Raw genomic sequence first — 24,797 nt, 5'->3', positions numbered from 1 at the left:
AGCAGTTCTCACTCTTGTTTATTTCATGCCGCAGCTTTCACTCCAGTTTATTACTTGCAAAATCGAAGATTTTTCAAGTATATTGGTCAGTTGAGTTTGTTATTCTGTCCATCTGTTTGTTTGTTTGTCTGTTTGTCACTCACCTCCAGGTCACAATTTTAAACCGATCTTCACGATCACGATGGTCATAAGGAAGAGGCCTATTGATTTTGAGGTCAAAAATCAAATGTCATCTTGAGGTCAGATTTATAAAATGGTCATTTTTCATCCAATTGACTTGAAAATTGAACAGCATTTGCATATTGAGTCACTAATTTGGGAAAACAACATTTTTTGTGGTCAAAAGGTCAATTCAAGGTCAGACTTCCAAAATCATCAATTTTCATCCGAAGGAGTTGAAAATTAAACAGCAATTGCATAGTGCCTCACTGAATTGGGAAACCAACTATTTTTAAAGATCAACTCAAGGTCACACTTCTAAAATCAGCAATTTTCATCCGATTGAATCAAGCTTTGATTAAGATAGTCCATTTTATTCTTAATTAAATGGACAACTTGATGTATCCATGGCAACTATTTTGGGGATGAAGGGGGCAGAATTTGCAAGTATCATGCTCTGCATGACGTTTTTCTTGTTTTGCCTTTAGGCAATCACCAATCGTTGACAAAACTATTTTCTCCCTTTGTTTGGCCTTAGAGGGGTAACAATTCAACAAGCTCCTCTTAGGGTCCTCTGGAATTCACATACCTACCAAGAAGAGCAATCTGTGCAATGTCATCAACATCACTTGATTACAGCAATAGAGAAGCCCGGAGCTGAATTAATGTTTTTATACTGCTGAGTGGTAGCAATACGGTCCAGAAGTGAGACAAACTTTTCAACCATTTTATGTACAGATATAGTGAATTATCTTGTGTTTACTAAAAGTATTTACATCCTAGAGGACGTGAGGGCATGGAAAAGTTGGGATGCCTACAACCAGCTGACGTCTGGCTAGATTAGTGATGTGGCTGTTTTTGTGGAGGATGGCTGTCACGTTGTATGAACAAAAGTAGGCCTATAATACACCAATGTTGGCAGAGCAGATAAGCATGATGTTATTTATGTTAACATCAATGACACAAACCTTCTTTTCCCCCCTCCCAATCCCTTCTTTTTCACCTCATCACGCAGTGTGTAGTTGGTGGCACATATGGAAGGACGCGACTTCTGGTCACTTCTGCATCTGCCATTTTAAGTGTGGTGAAAACATGATTGAGGTGAAAGCAAATGCATGCTATATTATTTTCATAATTTTCTTCCATTTCGTATTAATGTCATATGAGTATAGGTCTATTGAGGAGTTGAGTAATGATGCCAGACATCGATGTGAAACAACATTGTGAAACGAAACAACAACGATGTGAAACAACTGGAATTGGATAGGTACCTAGAAACGGGATAGGGTGATACATGGATGTTGGCAGAAATGTGCAGGCATGATGGGCCTAGTTCATTTTGCAGGATATAAGGCACCTGGAAATGAGATACAACTTCTCAATGTTCTGACTAAAATCTTTATATCATTAGATTCTGCATTTGATCACGAATGTTTCAGATCCAATTAAGTCGCATTGGTAAGTAATTCGCTCTCATAAAATGGCTTCCTGCCTGGCGCTGTTTCCCCTTTTGCACTGCCTCGTGCCTTTCTGGTCAATCACGACTTTCCCTGTTAGCGTTGCCTGGGAGATGCTAGGAATCAAAATGGCCACTCGTACGCAGTTTCTTTGCAATTTCTCTCGAATGCAGCCCTAAAGTGGTTTAAATCTGCTTTGAAGTGAAGGCAAGTGAAAAGATAATGGTGGTAAACCTAGAGCAAAATTATCTGGATCAACCGAGAAGCAATGCGCTGAATCCCCTCCAGCAATTGTCCGTGGTGCTGCGATTCTATGCAAGTGCATCGTTTCAATTGAATGTTGGAGGTATGGGCGGTGTATTCCAGGCTAATCGGCTGTTTAGACGCACACAACTAAACGGATGTTAATCTCCCTTCGTAAATTGCTGTTTAGACGTGCGATTGGCTGTGTGCGTACAACTATGTTTTTGTCATTTGTCACCGTGGGTGTTAGCAAGACACTCACTAAACGCCTTTTGTAAATTCTGCCCTAGATCTCTGGCAATGCTAATTGGGGGAATTAACAGGAATGCTAATCTGAACTCACATGCGAGGAAATAGTGAACTGATCTAATTAAATTATCTCTTACCCTATGCTATTCTCATCATGACTGTTTGTGGAAAAGTATTAACATGTGCTGTGCATCTGACATGTAATGTTTTAAAACTTTTTTTTGGCAGGATTGCTGAACGTTCACTTAATGCTGTCTGCATGTAACAGGTAATGTGAAACCAAGTTGTTTCTATCGCCCTGCTCATTACCTCCGCCACCGAAGGTGGATAGAGGTTATGTTTTCACCCCTGTCTGTCTGTCCGTCTCTGAGCAGGATATCTCAAAAAGTTGTGGACGGATTCGGACGAAATTTGGCACAGAGGTAGTGTATGTGACAAGAACCACCTTTAGAGGCCATTTTTCCCTGCAGAGCAGGGGTTGGCCTTTTTTTGGCACCATGGTCCCCTTTTTGAAGCAATGTTTTACGGCCGGATGCCTTTCCTGCCACCAACCCTGTTAGTCGACTCTTGCGACACACAGGGAATTACCAGAGAGCTGGTACTCAATTTGCCGACCTCAGAAGGATGACAGGCTGAGTCAACCCCCCTGGCGTTAATTCAGTGATCGACCGGGATCATGTGACAAGGACGAAATGATTAGATTTTGGTGAAGATCTGAATATGGATTCGGATACGAGAATTATTTAATTTTTTAAGTGATTCTTCACCATTGGGAGATAAGGTCAAAAACGATATATAGCAGGATATTTAAAAAAGTTATGGACGAGGTACGACTAAACTTGGTAGATGAGTTGGTTTAGTGACAAGAAAAAAAGCCGATTTAGATTTTGGTTCAGGTCCGAATCCAGATCTGGCCTATCAGTGGGATAGAAACCATAAATGTTTCAGCCTGGTGGAGGTATGCGCTCTACCCAGTGCCGTTCTAGTTTCTCCATGTCTTCCATACTTGCATCGAAATACTCTTTACTCAATTATATTAATTTTAAACATCGGTGACTTCGAAAGTTCACTTCCAATAAGATGTGCTATAAGTATGAATTGGTGAGGAAAAGGTCATGTTTGAAAGCTTGTTATATGGCCCAATACGACCACAAAGTCAGCTCGTCGAGTTGCTTATGAGGAATCTTGTAGACAGACTGCTCGCTGTTTGTTCTCTGTGCTTTTTACAACATTTAATGTACAAGGTCATTTTCCTCATCACCAGCATGTTGTGCGATTCAAAGAGGAAAATTATGCCAAAATCATGGCAATTGATTTTGCTTTGCTACCGTGATGTAAATTTATGTACTTTATCGGTCACCTTTAAGTGTTGTATTGTATGAGATTGTGAATGATAGAAAACATCTTAATTTTGTGTTCAAAAATAACCTGCGCAGAATTGTTAGCATGGCGAAGGTTTTTCTGAAAGCATGTTTAAGGAGCCAGTCTATTTGAGGATGGTACAACATGAAGAAAATTGCTCAAATACATGGTAATCTGAAGGTTAGAGTGGCTAACAGCATTTGGTGAATAGGAACTGATTGAAGACTACAGTATAGTCTGTGGCAGCAATAAAAGTATCCCTGATGTATGGGCTTATTTTACTAAAATTTTTGAATTTTTATGCCTCTGCCCCAGGAGGTGGCCAGAGGCATTTTGTTTTCGGGTTGTCCATCCATCCGGGCTAAACCTCGTTTTTCTCAGCAACCACATGTCCGATTGAGACAAAACTTTCAGGGTAGGAGCGACATCCATGCAGAATGTTTTGTGATAATTGTGACGTCATAGGTCACATGGTAGGCAGCTATCTTCGACTAAACGCAAATAATTTCAAAGTATATTTCTCGCAAACTGCCGAATGGAAAAATTTGAAACATGGCACATTGTCAAGTACTCCCAATGGGGAATAAAAGCATGATAATGATGACATCATCGGTGATGTGGTATAACAGCCATAAATGTTTTAATTCAATGCTTTATCCTAGAAATCTGAAATTACGTGCACATGATCTATGACACATTTGTATTGAAATATTAAATGTATGACATCATCGGTCCCATGTTTTGGCAGCCATATTGGATTTAACTTAAAACGTTAAAAAAGCATATTCTCCCAAACCACGAAATCGATTGACTCAAAACTTTACGTGTGTCATTGATGATTAAAAGATGACCACATAAACGTCATTGGTCACATGGTGTGGCAGCCATATTAGATTGAAGGAAAATATTAAATAATTATATCTCTGAAACAGCTTACCCTATCGATGCAAAATTTTACAAATGTCATCTAACACCATTGTTGCATATAGTTTGAAATGATTACATCATAGGTCGTGTGGTTTGGCAGCCATATTTGCTTGACAGCCTTTTTTTTTTTTAAATCCCTTCTTCGAAAGAGCTTCCCCGATCAATGTGAAACCTGTCCTTTCTGGTAAAAATGTGATACTTGAAAAGAGCTAAAGGGATTTAAATCAAACTCGTTTATTTTTAGGACAGTGAACGAGGGCATCTACCCGTTGTCACACGCAGGGACTTTTTGGAGGCATATTGGCGACACAGTCGCATTGCTCTAGTTTTTGATGTGTTGGTTCATGTAAAATTGAATATACAAAGTTACTTGTATCAATTTATTGGTGATTCCTGATGGCCATTCTTTAAATGTTTTGAGAAGGTTGCAGGTTCGCTTCCATCTGCTGACCATGTCTCTAGTCTCACACGTGAAGGCACGAGGAGAGCTGTACCCTGGCACATCCATTTCACGCCAGCCTGTGTCCGATGACAAGGTGGCTTGGTCTGTGCCATTTCCCGAGTACTGTCCGCCAAGTTACACATCACCTGTGGTTCTGCGGATGCCTGCTTGGGCAGACCCTGATTACAGGTTAGTTTTGAACTCCTGACAATGCTTCCAAGTTGCTTGACCTTCCCATAAAGCCTCAATATTGTTTATACCCTATCTTTATGCATTCTGAGCCATGATTCAGTATTCCATCCTTGTTTTTACTTTCAAGATATCATTTCACCACATGTCCTTCTCACCTTCCTCTTGATCTCACTCACTCTCACTTCTACTCTGCTGTTGCCGTTGCCCTCTCCCCCTTTACATTTTATCCCATTCCATTCTGCTCTAGCTCTTCCATGAGCCTTGAACATGTATACAAAAAAAAGAAAAAAGTGCCTTTTGGTTTATTGAGTGTGTGTTGTTATTGAGTTATTTATTTATCTTTATTCATTTTTCGATGTGCCTTTTCATCTCGGGAGTCTCCATTTTCATCCTGTCTCTTTTCAATAAATTGTTCTATAAGTATATGTGTCGTGGGATAAATGCCATTGTCTCATGCGTGCCCAAACCATTTTGGCTAACTTTGGTTAATCCCGAGGGGGGAATATAATTTTTTTCTTAACATTCGCTTTAAGAGACTGGCGGAATTTTGGTTCTGACCTAGGGAAACCACTCTAACTGCTCGAGTGCGATTTCTTTCAATTCGGATATTCATGAAGCACATTACTTCGGAGTGGCGGGTCCACATGCGTCGACCTGTTGATGCAATTGCACACATACATGCGTGCGCACACACATGTCACAACATTCTATATTCAACATCATTTAAATTGTAAACCTCAACACATAGTTCCCTTATTTAAAGTAAGAACCTTAACCTGTAAGCAATTGATTGACCACACGGATCGTCAGCTGGACAACCGTCCTCCTCGAAGTTGCGATCCTTTCACCCCAGAAACATTTTCTCACGTGTCGTTTAAGAATATCCCATAAATGCTCGATTCTGTTCAGATCGGGTGATTGAGAAGGCCATAACATATGGATAACATCAGTGTCGTGCTAATCAAACTATTGGGCGGCCACACATGCTCTGTAGATGGGGACATTGTCATCCTCCAAGACACCATTCCCAGCAGGAAAGAAATGCTGCAACATGGGGTGAAGATGATCACTCGGTACCATTGAGTAGTGATTGGCATTGAGCTTACCTTCTGAGGGAATGACTGCTCCCAAACCTTGCCAGGAAAATGCTACCACATCACAGAACCACCAGAACTCTTCACTGTTGGAACCAAGCACCCAGGGTTGTCGAGTTCTTTAGGTTGGCACCACACGTGCACTCGACCGTTTATTGAGAACATGGTGAGGATGATTCATCTGACCGGATCACATTTATTCACTGCTCTGTAGTCCATTGATTGTGCTCTTTGCACCACTGGACTCGCAGCATACATTGCCAGGCGTGATGAGCGGTTGGTGCACTAAAAGCAGACTTCGGTATCCTGCGCTGTGGATTTCTTGGCGGATCGTTTTTGATGAAACTGGCTGCTCGTGCCACAGTTTGGAATTTACAAGCAATTGATCTCAAGTTGCAGGATCTACAGACCCTGCTTTCCCTTGCACTTTAAATTAATGCATGGATATCATGATTCTGGAGTCTGCGCTTCTACCCACTGTTGCCCTTTGCTGATGATGGTTTTCCTTTAGAGTTGCCATACTTTGCTTCGGAGTTAAATGCCGACATCACCTTGGACAATGTTGCTTGTGAAACATCAGCAAGTTGAACTGTCTTTCACTGAATCTCCTGCCAAATGTGCCCCAACAATCGCACCTCTTTCGTAGTCACTGAGGTTTAATGGCCTCAGCCTTTGTTATTTAAAAAAAACAAGGTAAAACATCTTCACAATACAAAAAATAATAAGGAATCAAAACAAGAACAAGATTATAGGCACCCAGTCTTGTGCAGCATTTTTATGCATGACCCTAATCATGCTTGGATGTAATTTGCTGAATTAACACTTGGGCCACCCCTGTGTGGAAGCCGTTGCTTTCAAAATACTTGGTGTCCCTCATTTACCCAGGTGTTTCCTTTTTGTTGTCCACTCCCTGTATGTGCAATGCATTACGTCTTGGTCACTGACTTAATATTACATATTGCACAGTACTTTTGCGAACTGGAATGGAGCGCCGCCAAAGTACAATCAGTTGGATCACAGCGTAGACAGACGCAGCCACACCGGAGAATACATGGTTATCGAAAATCTTCCCAGGTAAGTGAGGCCTGTTCACCACAAACAGTGAATCATTTTACATAACAGGGATTGGTTAAACATGGAATTTAGGGAGTGCAGAATAGGTAAGGACCTGAAGCATCAGGTTCTCTTTTATTCATGGTGGATCAATGGTATTTTATGGTATTTAAGGTATTTTATTTCCCATTTGTTTTGCTTGCTTTTAAATTTGATTCACAAGTGTAGTCCTTTTGTGGTGAGAGGAAAGGGGAGAAGCATTTAGCAACTACAGTTGTATCTGTGATACGTGAGCTTTTCTGTTATGATGCTGGAATCTTACAATTCAAATCTCACATATTGTGTTTTCTGTCTTTTTTGCCTACTTAAGTCCTTAGTAGTTTATTGAAAATACGCTGTGTCGTCTTATACGCTAATATTATTGTTGTTCATGTGATCTATGTAAAGTTCTTCCATGAGTTTAAGATAACCAAAATAATGTGAACTACCATAGGGGTCAATCTTGCATAATTTACTTTATTAGTGAAGAACCTGTCCTTACTTGACAGGTTTATTACCACACTAGAGTTACCGACGTGTTAATTCTCCCAGAATTGGGGTATTTTGTATGACTTGTAATAGTGCCACTCCCGGTGGTTGGGAGAACGGCATACATGTCTATGTGGAGAGAAATAGGGTCTTCTCCCCACCCTGATCCACTGGGATTATGAATATATATTTTTTGTAACTGCCTAAAACCACCCACTGCTCACCTCGAGTGCAACCACCAATCTTCAACTCATTCCTTCCAGCAATTCAGGAGTTCAACAACAAACAAACAACATGCATTTTAAGGCCATTTTCCCTGCTAGAGCGGGGGTTAGCCTTGCGGTCCCCATGACAATCTTCTCCATCTTGCCCTATTTTCTACATCTCCCCTTGTTAACCCCCTTGCCTGCATTTTTTCTTCCACCATCTTTGGCCAAGTCTTTCTCGGTCTTCCCCGTCCTCTACTTCCTTCTACATTCATTTCCATCACTCTTCTCAACCAGTCACTTTCATCCTTCCTCAACACATGACCAAACCAGCTCAACCTGTTCCTCTTCACAGCATCAATCACAGGCTCTATTCCCATCATTTTTCGCAATTCATCATTTGTCTTCCTCTCTCTCAATGATACTCCGCACATCCATCGAACCATTCGCATTTCCACCCTTTCCAACCTTCGTTGCACACACACACACCCTCACACATGCAGCGTACACCTTTCCCTTCAGCTTCATCCTATGACTTCCATGTGAGAGTCATGTTATCATTAAATTTCATGCGACTTTCATAGCGTTCCCATTAACTGGTAAATCAATTGTTCCGAAAATTGTCTTTCAGTTCTGTTCCCCATGATGCCCCCATAAACACACGTGTTCGTCCAATACAGGGTCTTTTCATTTTAATTTTCCCAGAATTTCCAATTCAAATTTATTCTCTTCCTTCCTATGAAATTTTTTGTGAAAATTTGATGGAAAGTCACTTCTTTTTACCAAATTTACTGTAAGTTCTCTAACGATCATGTCCGACCTTGAACATTCCAGGAATCCTGCAACAAATTTTCTCATACACACTCACATTAGATCCATTTCACATATCTGTTCATGAAATATCACAAATGATCACACAAGTAATTATCACATTGTAATGACCTCTAAACATTCCTAAACCAATAAGCTAGCCTGGCGATGCTAAATACCCCACACTTTTGTATCATCAAACCAATGAATGACTCAATCTTTTAATGACTGCACATCCAAACCTAGATATTTTGAGTTTCGTAACTTTAACACCTCAAATTTTCCATTCCTTCCCTCTCTGATCCTTAGATGTAGGGATGGGTTCTTTTTAGGATCATGTTGCATAGAGCATTATTTTCCCAAACAGTGTGAACATTAAACTACACCATTACCTCTGACATCCCACAATTAACATTAGCTTTTCCATGATGTTGCGATATGACCTTATAATCCCATAAAACTCTTCGTTGCTTTAACATCCAATTGAAAATTCTCATTTAATAGCAATTCTATTAATTCCTACCATAATTGAAATAAACAGTCAACGTCAACAAAGATATGCATTATCTTGGTTGGTCAACGTCTTTATACTCATTTTGCTTGTCTGTCTACTTTTGTTTCCTAGTAACACCGAGTTTCCTTGTAACCTCTACCTATGATTTAATAACACTTTCCACAGTTAGACCCATCAAAATTTTTCCAATAATCGTCAATTATTCATCTTCATCCGTTTTTTAACAAAACTGCATGTGAAAAAATGGAGATTTCATCAGTACTTGAAGGTGTAAAATTTGACTTTGAAATTTAAATCAACAAGCATTCTGAGATGTGCTTAAACTATCAACAACTATTCTGCCATATTTTGCCTAAATTATGTCCGTAAGTCTTCAGATATATTTTTCTCGGTAATTACTGTCACACCAACACCGAAAATATAATTTCTTCTCATAGCAATTTTATATTAAAATAAATAGTATGTCATTTCTCTTGAAACAATCCAGCCATAAATATTATTTGGAAGTCTTTTGCTGTCAGAACACAATTTCTCTGCCGTCAAAGGTTAAAGTTTGGCCTCGGTGACTCCTCAGCTAATTGTCACTTTTTCTTGACAAAAACAAATATCTTTTATATTTATCCCATTAAAATCCCATTACAATCCCATATCTTGTCACCCTTTGCATTGTTGAAAGCAATTAATTCCATAACTCAATTTTACCTTGCATCCTTACATCCTTACATCCTTACATTACACCCACTTTTGTCCACAAAATTTTTAGAAGTGAAACAAAATTTGTCTGTACTTTGTCTCATAGAATCCACAGTACCAACATCGCAACCTCCCATCTGTCTACACCTTGTCACAACTCCAATTCATTCTTCAAGTCACAACCCAGAGTGACTTGAGAACTATACCCAGAGTTCTATACTATACCCAGTTTCAGAGAGTAAATAATTATATATTTTTTCATTATTTTACCATTTAACTTGTTCAAAGAATGTTAATTTCGCAAAATCGAATCAACCACAACCCTCGCCATTAAATATCTATTGTAAGCGTGCCACATCAATAAGTATCACTTTTTCTATGAGCCTCGACCAGAGGGTGGTTGTTACTCGCAAACACTCGTCGCTAGCTGTTCCATTGTCTGTTGATTTCCATTCTGCTACTGATTTCAATTGAGCCAGCAGAGTGGAATTTGGAATTTTTATTTCTCTGAGCTCATGAAATGGCCAAGGTCTGTACACAAGCTCTCTTTGCCCTCCTTGAACCCCTGGTACTTGTCTCATTGGGAAATTAGTAATTTGGGATGGTAGTTCCGAAATCCCTTATTTGGTGACACCCTTTGAGAGGCTGGTGGCATTGGGGGAACCGGCCCACCACTTCGCAAATGATAGGCTTGGGAACCCTGCTGAGGGGCAGAGTCAACCTGGTATACCTGCTGTACACTTGTAGCACCTGCTGGGGTAGTACCTGAATCATTCATCTGTCCTATGTCCCCACTTCACATGGTTGCAGATGGCACCTCATTAGGGGAGCCTGCAGCAGCAGCTCCTTCACCTGGCCAAGATGACACCACCTGTACTCGATCTGCCTTAGATACGCTAGGTGACGCAACAGGTGGAACAGGTGCATGAGATATCACAACAGGTGCAGGTATGCCAACAGGTGGAACAGGTACACTAGATGTCACAACAGGTGTATGTATGCCAAGCGCACCTTGACCACCAGGTACCTCTCCTTGACTCCCTACTTGTTCATAGGTAGGAGGTCGTCGTCTGCCATACAAAGGTGACGACATTGGGTGGTTTGCCATTGCCTTTCCACAAAGCGCTTAAATATTGTCTTTCATTAAACATGAAGCATGTCTCAAAAGCTTAGTGATGGACATGGACAAAATTTGGAAGACAGATTTTGGTGCTCAACAAAGATATATAATCGGCACAGCCCTTAAATTAACACCAAGCAGATCAATTTTTTATTTTGAAGCTTAATGACAGACAAATCTTTCATATCTAAATGTTTTAAATTTTTCCAAATTCATTATATCTATATACTTTTCACCTTTCAATAAAATAAAATAAAATACCAACCAAATCTGTTTTCCTGAGCCTGGACCTGCATTGTTGAATCCACCTGTTCCTTCAAGGCACATAAAACATGCAGGGATTTACAAGAACAACATTGTATCTCTCCCATTTCACAAATTATGTATGCAATTTTTTAGCCTGTTCATTAAATTCCCAGCATTTGTCATGCAATAATCCTAGATATTGATATTGAACAAAAGGTCCCCATGCAAATCACACAGAAAAGGCTTGCATCTTTAACATTGATCATGAAACATCTCTGAATCGTCACTCAGAATGTCTGCCAGATCAAAAATACTCGCCCATTTCTGTCAGTGATATCACTCATTTGCATCCTTTTGTCATAAATACATTCATTCATATGAAGGTCAGCTTCAACCACCATTCGAGTGAATGTTAGTTGTCAGCCTGTCTGTAAAACACCAACAAAGCATTTTACATTCACACCCAAGGTACAAGCAGCCTAATTTTAACAGGTGCACCTGTCTACTTGACCAAATGTCACGCACACCTGAAAACACAATATTTTCACCCATATCTCTGACACACCATTGCAAAGCACACTCTGCCACACACCAAAACTCACTCTTGATACTTCAAGGCATGCACACAATCACATGAGCTCATGACAAAATACAGGGCACTCTTGATACTTCAAGGCATGCACACAACAACGAACAACTGTTCACCACTACTTAAGTGAGTGAACACAGTTGGAACCACCGCTACGATGCGGACACCCGTGTTTAACCTGTCAAAATCTAATTTTGACCAAACACATGCAACATTATCACCACTTTTTCTGCAGAAGAGTGAGTGACTGTTCAGAACCACCGCCACAAAGAAATGCGGACATCCGTGTTTAACTTGTCAAATCTAGTGGCAACACACTACATTGACAAAACACTCCTGGGGTATTTCACGCGATCAACCGTCTGGTATACCCACCAACCAAATAACCAACCAAATAACCTGACCAACCAAATAACACCAACCAAATAACCAACCAAAATAACACACCACACTGAAAATTTATGCAAGAACAGACAGACAGATGATACAAATAGTTAACACAATACACCACCCTGTGACCATAATACTCGGGAATCAAAATCTGTAATCAGTTCGTTAGATGCGTTTCCAAGCGACCAAGAGGAAGAGGAGAGTACAGCTTTGTGCTCAAGTCTTTGTTTTCCCAGGTCGTCCTAGAGTTAGTAAGAAGTCACGGTCGCCATCTTGTTAGGGATATTTTCCAACAGTAGTATGTAATAGATGAACCAAAAATTCAATGTCCATAAACTTGCCAGAAGAGAGTCACAAATTTTAATTCCCGAGGAGGACAACACTTTCTGTCTACAAAGAAATACACAGCAAGAAGACAATAACCCTTATCAAACCAAGGAGAGCACGCTACAATTCACAAAAGCACATTGCAAGATTCACAGAAGGTCCCAAGTGAAATCCTGGTACAGTAGAGATGTACATCAAAGGAAACATCATAGAGATACAGTAGCATGCACAGTATACAATCAACATACAGTGTAACCATACAGAATCATAAGGATACAGTAGCATGCACAGTATACAGTTAACATACAGTATGAACATACAGAATCGACCAGCCAAGTGAAGTATCCTGGCTATTTGGACATCAGTTTCTGATTTTTATACAATTTCAAGTGGGAGGAGCAAGTGGAGGGGGGAGGAGCGAAGAGAAGGGAGGAGAGCAGTAGGATTGGTTGGGCAAAGTTTGGGTGGGAGGGAGCAAGTGGAGGGGGGAGGAGCGAAGAGAGGGGAGGAGAGCAATAGGATTGGTTCGGCAAAGTTTGGGTGGCAGGGAGCAAGGATCGGGGGATACAATGTGATTGGTCGAGTGAAATCTTGGGATGGGAGTGCCCCCGCTGGGAGCAGATCTGCATTTACAAATCCTTTAATGAGAAGAATGTGCTGCTCCAGACCAAGGCACTATCAATCATAACGTTGCAGCGACGTTTTATAATGCCATTGCAGGGACATTTATGATTTAATATTTAGAAAATATACAATAAGAAAGTCCTTATTTAATCAAAAGGTCACTCAGTAGCTATGACAATCACATCCTTTTCCAATCTGCAAACTCATCTTTTCCCCATACCAGAGAGCCAGAGAGAGCTAGCCTACATGGATTTTCTGTAGGATTTTTTTTATATTTTAGACTAACCTTTATCAAATACTAATAAGCTATTTGATTCAGTGTTTAATTATCGTTCTTTTGAAAGATTCCACTGAGATCGCTGACAATTCCATAAAACTATTTATTAAATAAACTATAAGTGAAAAAGAAAAAAGCGTGCGCTGAGCTTATCTTAACAACGGTCAGCGAAGAGCGATTTATCCACTCCCATTGTTCGACTCTGCAAAATAATTACCAAGTATTTGCATTCGTACTAAGTCGATTATTCACAGTCACAAAGAAAGCTTGTTTACCGAGCACATTGGTAAGCAGGCACCAATAGTAATTAGCTTTCACCAACAATGGACAGTTCTGAATACTAATTTACTCAGACATTGCGATGTCAGCTGTCAGCCATACTAAAACAATATCTTACTTATGAAACTCATGGAACTTCAATGAAACATACTAAATCCAACATTACATTATTTCAAAAGAACATCCCATATGTAATATTACCCTCAGTCATAAATGACAATATGTGGTCCACCATTGCCTCCACTAAGAATTTTTACTTTTCTCGAGCAACGATTTTGGTCAGTGCCGGAGATAACTTGCCAACTGTAGGGAATTCCAAATTCTGCATGGAATGACATGGAATGCAGAACAAATTTTGTCAGTGTCAGAGATAACTTGCCAACTGTAGGGAATCCCAAATTCTGCATGGAATGACATGGAATGCAGAACGAATTTTGTCAGTGTCGGAGATAACTTGCCAACTGTATGAGATCCCAAATTTTGCATGGAAACCACAAAAAAACTTGCAGACTAGGAAAGCAGGTTTGTGGCTCATATAAATTACTTGCTTCATAAATTTACACTTCCACATGTCCTTCGCGAAGAGGAGGTGAGCTATCGCCAGCACTATGGCCAAATTCCAAATTCCTGCCCAAACTATAGGTACTTAGTCGAGGGTCAGATTCAGGAAAGACTTGGGACAAAAACTTCCTCCAGGCAACCTCATAAGAACATGGGACTAATTGGGGTTGTTAAAGATGAAGAAGTGCCTGTCTGCTTGTCTGTGGCTGATGCATTCGGTCATTACTTATCTAATCTCAGCCAAGCTTTTCGGGAGGATGGAGGGGTGAGACTAAGGGCCATAAGACAAACGTTGTAGCTGCTTGGTTTGCCCCCTTCCCAGGGGGGTTCCCGAATGTGGGGCCGACACACATTCTCAACGTAAATGTGAACCGTGTAACCCCACTCTCGGTGGTGGTGGTAGAGGGGATGACTAGTGACGTTTCAAAGCAGTTAATTGTATCACGAATAAGAGGCCTTATTTTTGCAGTCGCTTAGCCTATGTTACGTTAGACTAGACTACAAAAAATGCGGAAGAATTCCCATGTTTTATTAGCGTGTAAGGTTTATAGGTTGCAGCTTAACCATAATTTCCCGTGATCGTGGCGTTTTTCCAAGGCCGCTTCTAATAACAAATAATAACAATGATAATAGTATAATAACAATATTGATAATAATATTAGCATGTGCTATATTCCGAGTGGGATTGAGGTATTTTGAAATTGCCTCTCATCTTTGTTTTTAGGAATCCATGTGGAAGGACGGGACTTCTGGGTCGTGGTTTGCTGGGGAAGTGGGGCCCAAATCATGCTGCTGATTCCATTGTGACAAGGTGGCTGTTTATGGACATCCCTATGACCTCATATATGACCTACTGCGGTGATACGAGTTAAACGTTGCAATAAAACTATTTAAAACAAGTACAGATACATTCAAAGTACACCGCCCCCATGCCAAATAAATAAATATCCTCCAGTGCGGCATTGCCGGGGCGCAATACCGCCATGCAGCTCATAGAGACTATTGGGTGAAAGAGGTGTACAATAAATTGATTTATTAATTGCATAATTAAAATCAATAAATAGTAACCATAAAATATTTTCTTAATCAATTGGCTAATAGCATACCTAAACCACCCGAAGTGCTTCATCCGAAGCTGTAACTTTTTCAAAATTAATTAAATAAGCCATTAATTGAAAAATTAAAAATAATTAATTGATTAATCAATAAATCAAAAATATCCTTTAGAGCCACATCACTTGGTCACTGTCATGTCCAAGTATTAGCTTCCTCACTCAAATGGTGCCTGAGATATTGGCCAGATGAGAAAGAAAATAAATAAATGACTAATAATGAAAATAAATAAATAATAATCATAAAGTAATAAAATTAATCAATGCACTAATAAAATACCAAAACCACCACCGTTTCATCCGAATCTGTAACTTAAAAAAAAAATTAATTGATGGTCATTAATCGAATACTGAAATAATCGATTAATAGATAAATCAATAAATCAAAAATAGCTTTTACAACCAAATCACTTGGTCATTGTCATGTCCAAATATGAGGTTCCTAGCTCAAAAGGTGCCTGAGATAATGCCCAGAGGAGAAAGGAAATAAAAAGTACTTAATTAATTGATAATTAATTAACTAATCAATTAATTAATTAATCAAAAAAACCCCAGTTTTTGCCAAAGCACTTGCTCACTATTGTGCCGAAATTTCAGCTTCCTTTCTCAAAGTATGGCTGAGATATCGCCCGGACAAACAAACAAACAAATGAAAAATCGGTCAGAGACTGAGGACTTGCCGGAATGTATCGTTGCTCGTAATATATAATGGCGATATAACAATTTTTACCGCTTTGCTTTGAAGAACGGGAATGAAGGGGGAGGAGTGTGTTAATATGTCTGGTTGAAGGCTTTGGGTGGTAAGGGGGCTTGAAGCCAGATTTTAATCTTACAGCCGCCATGTTGGTGCTCGCCGTCACTGCGATGCGAAAGACGCCTCAGAGCTGTCACATTCACAATCGCTATGTCGTATGTACTCCCGATACGTGTTTCCTTCATTGTAAAAACTACCAAGTAAACAGTTAAAAGGATTTTTAGCCGATAGGTGTTATGGCCTTGGCAAGATCGATGGAGACAGTGATCTGTTAGCTTATACACCGCCCAAATAGCTATGTGGAATTCTCTCATGTAGAGATTAAACCCACGTCGTTTGAACTTTGGCAGAGGTCATTATTTACTTTTAATGATGTTTATATACGAATCAAAAAGAAGATAATTGGTTTTGGGTCGTCCTTTCCACATATCTCGTGGGATTGTGAATTGGAGAGACGACCGTGATCGCGATTTTCACGTTTTGGGTGACCTTGAGCTTGACCTTGGGCCTCGAGAGTTAAAAGTTGGGCAAAGTATATTCCAGGGCAAGGCAAATATGTGTGTAAAGTATGGCGATGCTATGTGCAACGATGTAGACGTAGTACTGCGCACAAACAGACAGACAGACAAACCGACCAACCAACATACTTGCCGGAATCTATTCCGGCAAGTAACAAACAAACAACCAGAGTGAGATTCAGAGTGAAAACTGAGTACTCCCTTTCAGCGTGCGTCATTGCCGGGTCCCCTTCGGTGCCCGGCAATGACGTTATGCAGCACCTGGAGATGTCACAGGAAAGGAGCGGTGTACAATGATCTTTGAAATGGTAACAAATGTATGACAATAGCTTGGATGAACAAATACGTTGGACCTTGTCGGAAACCCAGACAACGTCGAGCGTTAAAGATAAGATACTGGATTTGTTCATTTCTCTGCCAACTCACTTTAGTAATGAGCATTTATAATGAAGATACTTTTTAAATTCTGCTTACTTATAGCTGGTACCTTGTCCTAATTTGTTGCCTCGTTTCCTAAGAATGGGTCAAGCTAATTGTACTAATTAGGTTAATTAATTGTCACAGAGTGATGGCTCTTAGATATGTATTTTGGTCATTTTCAAATCTAAGGTGCCCTAACTACCTAATTCCTCCCTAAACCACAAACTGTGGGCTGCATAACTATACAAGCTGCAGTTATGCAGTTGATATTATTTTTATTTGTGTGGGATTAGGTGGTTAGGGAATGTTTCTTGGCTTTACCCTTTTTGAAAACCGGAAGTAGGGAGTCATTCAGAAAACATGTTTTGCTCTTTTATTTTTCTGCATTGTTAACTTTTTTGCAGATGGAAATGGATTAATGGTGAAGTGGCAAAGAAGGATGGAAAACCTGTGATGCAGTTTATAGCCATCCAGAGAAGGGACTGTGGCGAGTGGGCTCTTCCAGGGGTGAGCGAGCTCCTGCCAGGGGAAGGGTGAGCGGGTTTGTTCTCGGGTACGGTAGGGAAGGCGGTGACGGTGAGTAGGGCTGCTGGAAGAGGGGTGGGTGAGCAGGCTCCTTTCAAAGAAGAAGTGAACATGTCATCAAATATGAAAACCCTATCCCAATTACTTACATATCTATTTCAAAACCTTGCATTCCGTTAAGACGTTAAGCCTTGTTCCAGAAAACAAAGTGTTTAATTGGTGTGATTGTTTTTGAGATGTTGTAAACCTTGTGATTAAAGATGTCCCCGATTGTCACCCTCTGACCAGGGCATGGTAGACCCTGGGGAACAAATCACAGCAACGGTGAAGCGAGAGTTTTGTGAAGAAGCATTGAACAGCTTAAGTCTGACTGAAGATGAACGACACAAACTTTATGAACTCATTTCGACCATTTTCCAGCAGGGAGAAATGGTAATGCTGGGATAAACCAATTGTCTGTGTGTGTGTGTGTGTGTGTGTGTGTGTGTGTGTGTGTGTGTGTGTGTGTGTGTGTGTGTGTGTGTGTGTGTGTGTGTGTGTGTGTGTTTCTTTCTTCGGAAGTTCATCACCATTGATGCACCGTCTTTTACACCACCTTATTTAACACGGTACATTAATTATTCATGTGTGTTCTTTGTGTCCTTTATGACGTCCTTAAAACAGTAAGTTTTCTGTTCAGAACGATTTTCAATTTTGTTTGACTGCTAGACAGGCAGACAGAGTAAAAAGATTACCTCGCTCTATGTGCATGTGTGCGGTCGGGACGAGATTCCGTACAATCTTTCGACACTGAGAAAATGTGACGTCATTATTTTTCTACTGACAAAAGCTGACTCTCGTCTTTATAGTCTAGTTTTCCGTTGTTGGTAAATACGTAAGTCTAGAATGGTTAATGTATCATGGAGTACGGTAGTATTCCATATGCTGGTATGGCAGGGGGGAAACAAAATGGCTGCCCATTAAAATGAGTACAAAATGATGTACTTAAAAACTACCATAGTGATGAGCTTTTATTCTCAAGCGTTTTCATAACTAACAAGAATGAATAAGCCGCCGAATACATCGCTGAAGTATAAAATCGAGAGAATCACCAATTTGTTCATCCACAGAATTGTGGATAAATGTCATCGTGCCTAGCACAATAACGGCTGAAGCAATTACAGCAGAAGGAAGTGACGATTTCTCTTGGGTATTGCATACGTACCACATCAATACAAATTTTAAAAATCAGATTCAAAATATGTATACCACAAAGAAAAAACCAAAGTGATGATGTCACATTGGCATGACAACACACGGCCTGGTTTTACACTCGTGGAATATGGCCGACGTAGCTTTGTGAAGATGGTACAGTGTTTCGGTCCAGATTGGAATCGCCAATCAGTGAGTCATACTTGCAGCTTTTATCGTTTTCCAAAGGAACCAAGTGTTAAGCAATGATAGATTGAACAAATAAGATGATTTATCACTTTTATTCTTCATCTTCCTTCTCCCTATACAAGAGGTGAGGTCCACTGGTACTAAGCTTCTGATCTGCCTTGCCCACGATCCTCCTTCAATTGTCCTCAGCCATCTCTCTCCACTCCCCGTCTACGCCCACCTTATTGATATCACTCAGACAATCTTTCCATATCAACCTACCTCATTTCCTCCCACCTAGCTCAACCTACCCCTCCTCTTTGCCATTCTCTATTCCTCCATCAGTACCAAGTGTCCAGCTCACTTCAGCCGGTTTTTAAAAAATTGTTATCAATGTCCCCGTCAAGCTCATCTACACACCAATCTCCTCCCTCAGTTCATCCATTCTCCTTCTGTCCACCCTCTTCACTCTCTCAATCCTCTTGACCCAGTTGTTCTTGCAGACCTGCAACATATATTGCATGTCTCTGTCAGGCCACCATTTTGAGACTGTAAATGGCATCGCATCAGCCTCAAAAACATCCCCTTTCAATTATCTTGATATCTTTCTACCTGCTAATTTTATTCTATCAAAACAAATTTATAATCGGTGCGAAAAGTTGATGTCGCAGAAGTTGCGTACTCACCCGTGTACTAGGCCAAGGTAATCCCCGCTCTACATAAACAGGGTCGAAAGTCTAACAGCGGCGTAGCCGGGCTTGTAAAATATTATAAACCACAGACACATATGATTAGCTTTTTTAACAGTCGCTAATGCTGTTTATAACATTAAACAAAGAAATTTGGAGGAATCCCGACATCCGTGAGGTAGGTTTTACTTGCAGAACTGAGGGAAGATCTACTGTAATCCATATACCTCACAAGGGTTGGGTTAATAGCATGCTATCAAAAAACCGAGGCGAATTCCTCACTTCTGCAGTTGTTAGTTTCGTACACCGCTTATCATTGAATCATGAACCATACACCGCTTCAATCCATTAACTTGTATTCACGACATTGGGATGAAAGTGTTATGGTCATATTTACTATATTATTATTCTTACTATTATGAAAGTGATACAACTAAAACGATACACTACTGTATTTAGAAACCTGGGCTTAAATTGTCCGAAGCGGTCCGCAGGTGAGGCATAAAGCCGAAGGCCTATACGTACCATTTTGATGTAAGAGCCATAACGCCAATGCTTTCGATATTTGATGGTCATTTTAACAATCGGTTTGTTTGTGTTTCACACTGAATGAAAAACGTTAAGGTAGAGCATGGCGATTGTGATATATGACAGGTTCGGCGATATGTTCGGCCTGAACGAAATTGGAATAAAAATGGCGGTGTGTCTGAAGAGTCAGCCGCCGTATCGCCATAATGACAACAGACGCAATCACATCACCCTGTCATGTAATCAGATCCTCAGATCTGATTGGTATACGTTTGAAGGGATATACAGACTTGGCATTTAATATGGAATATTTTTTTTGTGGGGGTGAACTTACTTTTCAAGATGTCTTAGAACCAAAAGTTCATTGGAATTATGTTGAAATTATTCTAGATTTTGTTAATGTGACCTTTAAAAGAAACAAAAACCATATTTGACATTTCGAAACAAATAAATTGATCCTTGAAAGTGATGTAAACTGATATCAAACTCAATTCATGGACAGTACTGTGTTAAACTTCTGTACGTTTTCCAGAAGTATCTCTTTATTTTGCACATTAGCCAAATTTTTTTTTAACAAAAACAAAAGTTAAATTACGACTGGGATTACGGACAGCAAAATTACAGTTCAGTACTTCGTGTAACCCCCACGAGCATTCAGGAGAACACGTACACTTTGAGGCATGCTGTTCACGAGATTTGCCAAGGTTTGGACAAGAATCGCTTGCCATGCAGTGACAATAGCCTGCTGCAATTCACGCACAGAGGTCGGCTGCTGGTCCAAGTGGTCGATTTAACGCGTTAATTCTACCCACAAGTTCTCTATCGGATTCATATCCGGGGACATGGCAGGCCACTCCATATGCTCTACACCACGGTCAGCAAGAAAGTGTTGGATCATGCGAGCACGATGAGGCCGTGCATTGTCATCTTGGAAGACAAAGTTTCCTCGAAAGGCTGCACGAGCAAATGGAAGCAATGTTTCTTCCAGAATGGCCCTGTACTTGAACTGGTTCAGGTTTCCATTCGGAACAACCGGGTCAGTTTTTCCCCCTGCATGAAAAGCAGCCCAAACGGTCACCCCACCACCTCCAGCTTGGACTCTTGGCACTATGCAATCTTTGTTGTAGGCTTCATGCTCTTGTCTGCGCACTCGGACGCGGCCATCTTAACGATAGACCAGAAATCTAGACTCGTCACTGAAGGTCACGTGATTCCAGTGTTCTGGCTGCCATTGCCGGTGCTCTCTGGCCCACTGCAATCGGCGCTGGCGGTGTTGTCTGGTCAGGCGTGGCTTTCTCATGGGACGCCTGGCACGATAGCCTGCTTGAACCAGTCGTTAGTTGACTAGCCTTCTGGATACAGGCACATTTGTCAGTTGCTGCCACTCAGCCCTAAGCCGATTCACTGACTTGGAATGGCCATTGCGGACTAACCGGTGCAGCTGGCGATCATCCCTCCTTGTGGTTCTGCTGGGACGTCCTGGCCTCGGTATTGGAGTAGGGACACCCCTCTGAGCATTTCGTTTCAGGATCTTTGACACCTGACCTTGAGTGATGCCATACTGCCGAGCAATAGCACGCTGTTTCATGCCGTAATTTCGTAAAGCCACCACTCCATGACAAACAGCATTGTCGAGTTGACGGACCATCTCCAGAGGAAGCGGCAATAACTTTTGGAGACGTGCAGCAGTTGTTTTCCACTAATACAGAACGCAACAACCCTTGTATACCCGACTGTGAAGCCAATCATCAAATGCACCTGTCCGTACATTTGGCCACGCCACCTGTGATATAATCCTGTTGTTGACTTCTTGCTGCGACAGACAATCAGTGACATGGTTCTTTTTACAAATAAATCACCAAAGTGTAAAAGAATCTCACCAGATTGATATACTGAGTTAAGGAAGTAAACCCAAGTCAAGAAAAAATATATATTCCATTTTAAATGCCAAGTCTGTATATACATACATACAGACGGACATACACTGTTCTAGACTGCTTTTCCCTGTGGGCTACGACATAAAAAGATTTTATATGTATATTATTTATATATATTATCTATATATATATATATATATATATATATATATATATATATATATACATATATATATATATATATATATATATATATATATATATATATATACAGTGGAACCTTGACTTACGAGTGCACCAACTTACGAGTTTTCCGAGATACGAGCCGTCGCTCGGGCGGTTTATTGCTTTGAGATGCGAGCCGAGATCCGAGTTACGAGCTTACGCCACCCGCCACCAGGTGGGTTCCGGTCACGTGGTTATCTTGCCGTGCAAGTATCTCTGCCGTATATCGCTGCTGTTTTGTTTTCGCATTTTGGTTATTTTGGAGCTTACGCCACCCCCCACCAGGTGGGTTCCGGTCACGTGGTTATCTTGCCGTGCAAGTATCTCTGCCGTATATCGCTGCTGTTTTGTTTTCGCATTTTGGTTATTTTGGAGCTTACGCCACCCCCCACCAGGTGGGTTCCGGTCACGTGGTTATCTTGCCGTGCAAGTACAGTATCTCTGCCGTATATCGCTGCTCTTTTGTTTTCGCATTTTGGTTATTTTGGAGCTTACGCCACCCCCCACCAGGTGGGTTCCGGTCACGTGGTTATCTTGCCGTGCAAGTACAGTATCTCTGCCGTATATCGCTGCTGTTTTGTTTTCGCATTTTGGTTATTTTGGAGCTTACGCCACCCCCCACCAGGTGGGTTCCGGTCACGTGGTTATCTTGCCGTGCAAGTACAGTATCTCTGCCGTATATCGCTGCTGTTTTGTTTTCGCATTTTGGTTATTTTGGAAAATTTCTTAGTTTTAACCACGGGTCCTAAGAAATTGAGTGCCAAGGGCAGTACTGAGAAGAAGAAGAGGATGATGTGCTTGGATATAAAACACGCAATCGTCGAAAAACATGAGCGAGGTGTGCGTGTTGTCGACTTGGTGAGGCGGATGTGAAGGCAGCTGAAGATTTTATTATAACTTTTGCCGAACTGATAGAAGCCGAACGATACATCCCCCAGCAAATCTTCAACTGTGACGAGACAGGGCTCTTCTGGAAAAAGATGCCGAGGAGGACGTATATAACGGCAGAGGAGAAGAGCATGCCAGGCCACAACTTGTTCAGAGTGCCGGCGATAGCTCGCCTTCTCTTTGTGGAAAACACGGTGAGATCCTTAACATCCAACAACTAATGGGACGCAAACGGGGCGCCCAGTTTAGCGGTACACACATTGATGAATCACCCTGCCTGTGATTCACCCATGACAGGTTATAGCTGGGTCGGGATTCAAACCCAGGCTGGACAGTTTAGACTTTAGAGTCAAGTGTGCGTACCTCCAGTCCAGGCCATCCTGCCAACTTGTATGCTGCATACAGGTGAAATATAAAGCGCGAGATATTTTTATATATACTGTATATTTAAAAAAAAATTGTGTGGTTTTTGGCGGGCTGGAACGGATTAATAGCATTTCAATGCATTTTAATGGGGAAATTTGATTTGAGAAACGAGCAAATTGAGTTACGAGCTCGGTCACAGAACGAATTAAACTCGTAAGTCAAGGTTCCACTGTATATATATATATATATATATATATATATATATATATATATATATATATATATATATATATATATATATATAGTAGTATCTGTAATTTGGTGCTCCAACCTAATGAGCGAACGTCATGACGTCATCGCCACGTATGTCCGCATTGCCCTCCAAGCTCCGGAGGAGGCATCTAGCAGTGCATCATTATGGATGTTGAATTCAGATACTTGTCCCAAGTGTGTGCAAAACTCACAGTTACCGACCTGGTTTCGCCCTTGTTCGGGCTTCATCAGGGCAACACAGTGAGCCTTCCATACACTTGTGACTCTGAAAACCTTTTTTTTTTTTTTGTATACAAGATCGAGGCTCGTGAAAGAGCGAACATTAATCACACAGAAAGACAAACAGACACATTAAAACAAATAACATCGGGAGCGGTAGACAAGATGGGGAGAGAGGGGGAAGGACACAAACACAACATTTGAGAGCAGGGACCGAGAGTCATGGAGACATCGAGAGATCTGTGGGAGGGAGAGGGCTTTGGGGGGGAGGCATGTGAAGGGGTGGGGGGAGGCATGTGAAGGGGGGGGGGGGTGGGAGAGGTATAAACATATGGACACTGCCAGGATTTCCAGGAAAGAAGTTGGAATTTCAAACAAGGTGGATCTGGGGTGAATTAGTGGGGGTAGAAAAGATCAAGGTTATGGATGGGGGAAGATAAGAGATGGTGGTGAACAGCTGTTTTAAAGACCTGGAGGGAGGAGAGGGATTGAAGGGAGTGTGGGAGTTTGTTCCACAGGCGGGAGAAAAGAGGAATGAAAGAGTGAAGGTGAGCAGAGAGCCGAGATTTCGGCAGTTTAACCATCAGAGGGTTGCTGGCAGATCTTGTGCGACCTGTAGGAATATTTGGGGGACAGAGCACAGAGAGAGCTGGGGGAGCAAGGCCGGAGAGGAGTCGGTAGAAGACAGAAAGACCACCTACC

General features: G+C 41.1%; 1 protein-coding gene across 5 annotated transcripts in view; it reads left to right on the top strand.

Moving 5' to 3' along the window:
- NUDT9 (nudix hydrolase 9) overlaps positions 1–24,797 on the top strand; it is a 40,591-nt gene that overhangs the window by 9,087 nt on the left and 6,707 nt on the right. For 4 of the 5 annotated variants that reach the window (XM_068118820.2, XM_078780819.1, XM_068118819.2 and 1 more), the window contains 7 exons: positions 1,175–1,260; positions 2,337–2,376; positions 4,822–5,028; positions 7,092–7,199; positions 15,067–15,153; positions 17,551–17,653; positions 17,960–18,103. In XM_068118820.2, the coding sequence (XP_067974921.2) occupies positions 2,357–2,376; positions 4,822–5,028; positions 7,092–7,199; positions 15,067–15,153; positions 17,551–17,653; positions 17,960–18,103 (669 nt within the window). In that variant the 5' untranslated portion in view covers positions 1,175–1,260; positions 2,337–2,356. Of the gene's footprint in view, positions 1–1,174; positions 1,261–2,336; positions 2,377–3,783; positions 3,886–4,821; positions 5,029–7,091; positions 7,200–15,066; positions 15,154–17,550; positions 17,654–17,959; positions 18,104–24,797 lie in introns of those variants that run through there. The other variant, XM_068118823.2, reaches the window with a different exon arrangement.

This window comes from Myxine glutinosa, chromosome 6 (assembly GCF_964187855.1).
Source record: "Myxine glutinosa chromosome 6, kmMyxGlut1.1, whole genome shotgun sequence".
Lineage (NCBI taxonomy): Eukaryota > Metazoa > Chordata > Myxini > Myxiniformes > Myxinidae > Myxine > Myxine glutinosa.
Note: the sequence above shows the minus strand (reverse complement) of the source record. Positions and strands in the feature narration are given on the sequence as shown.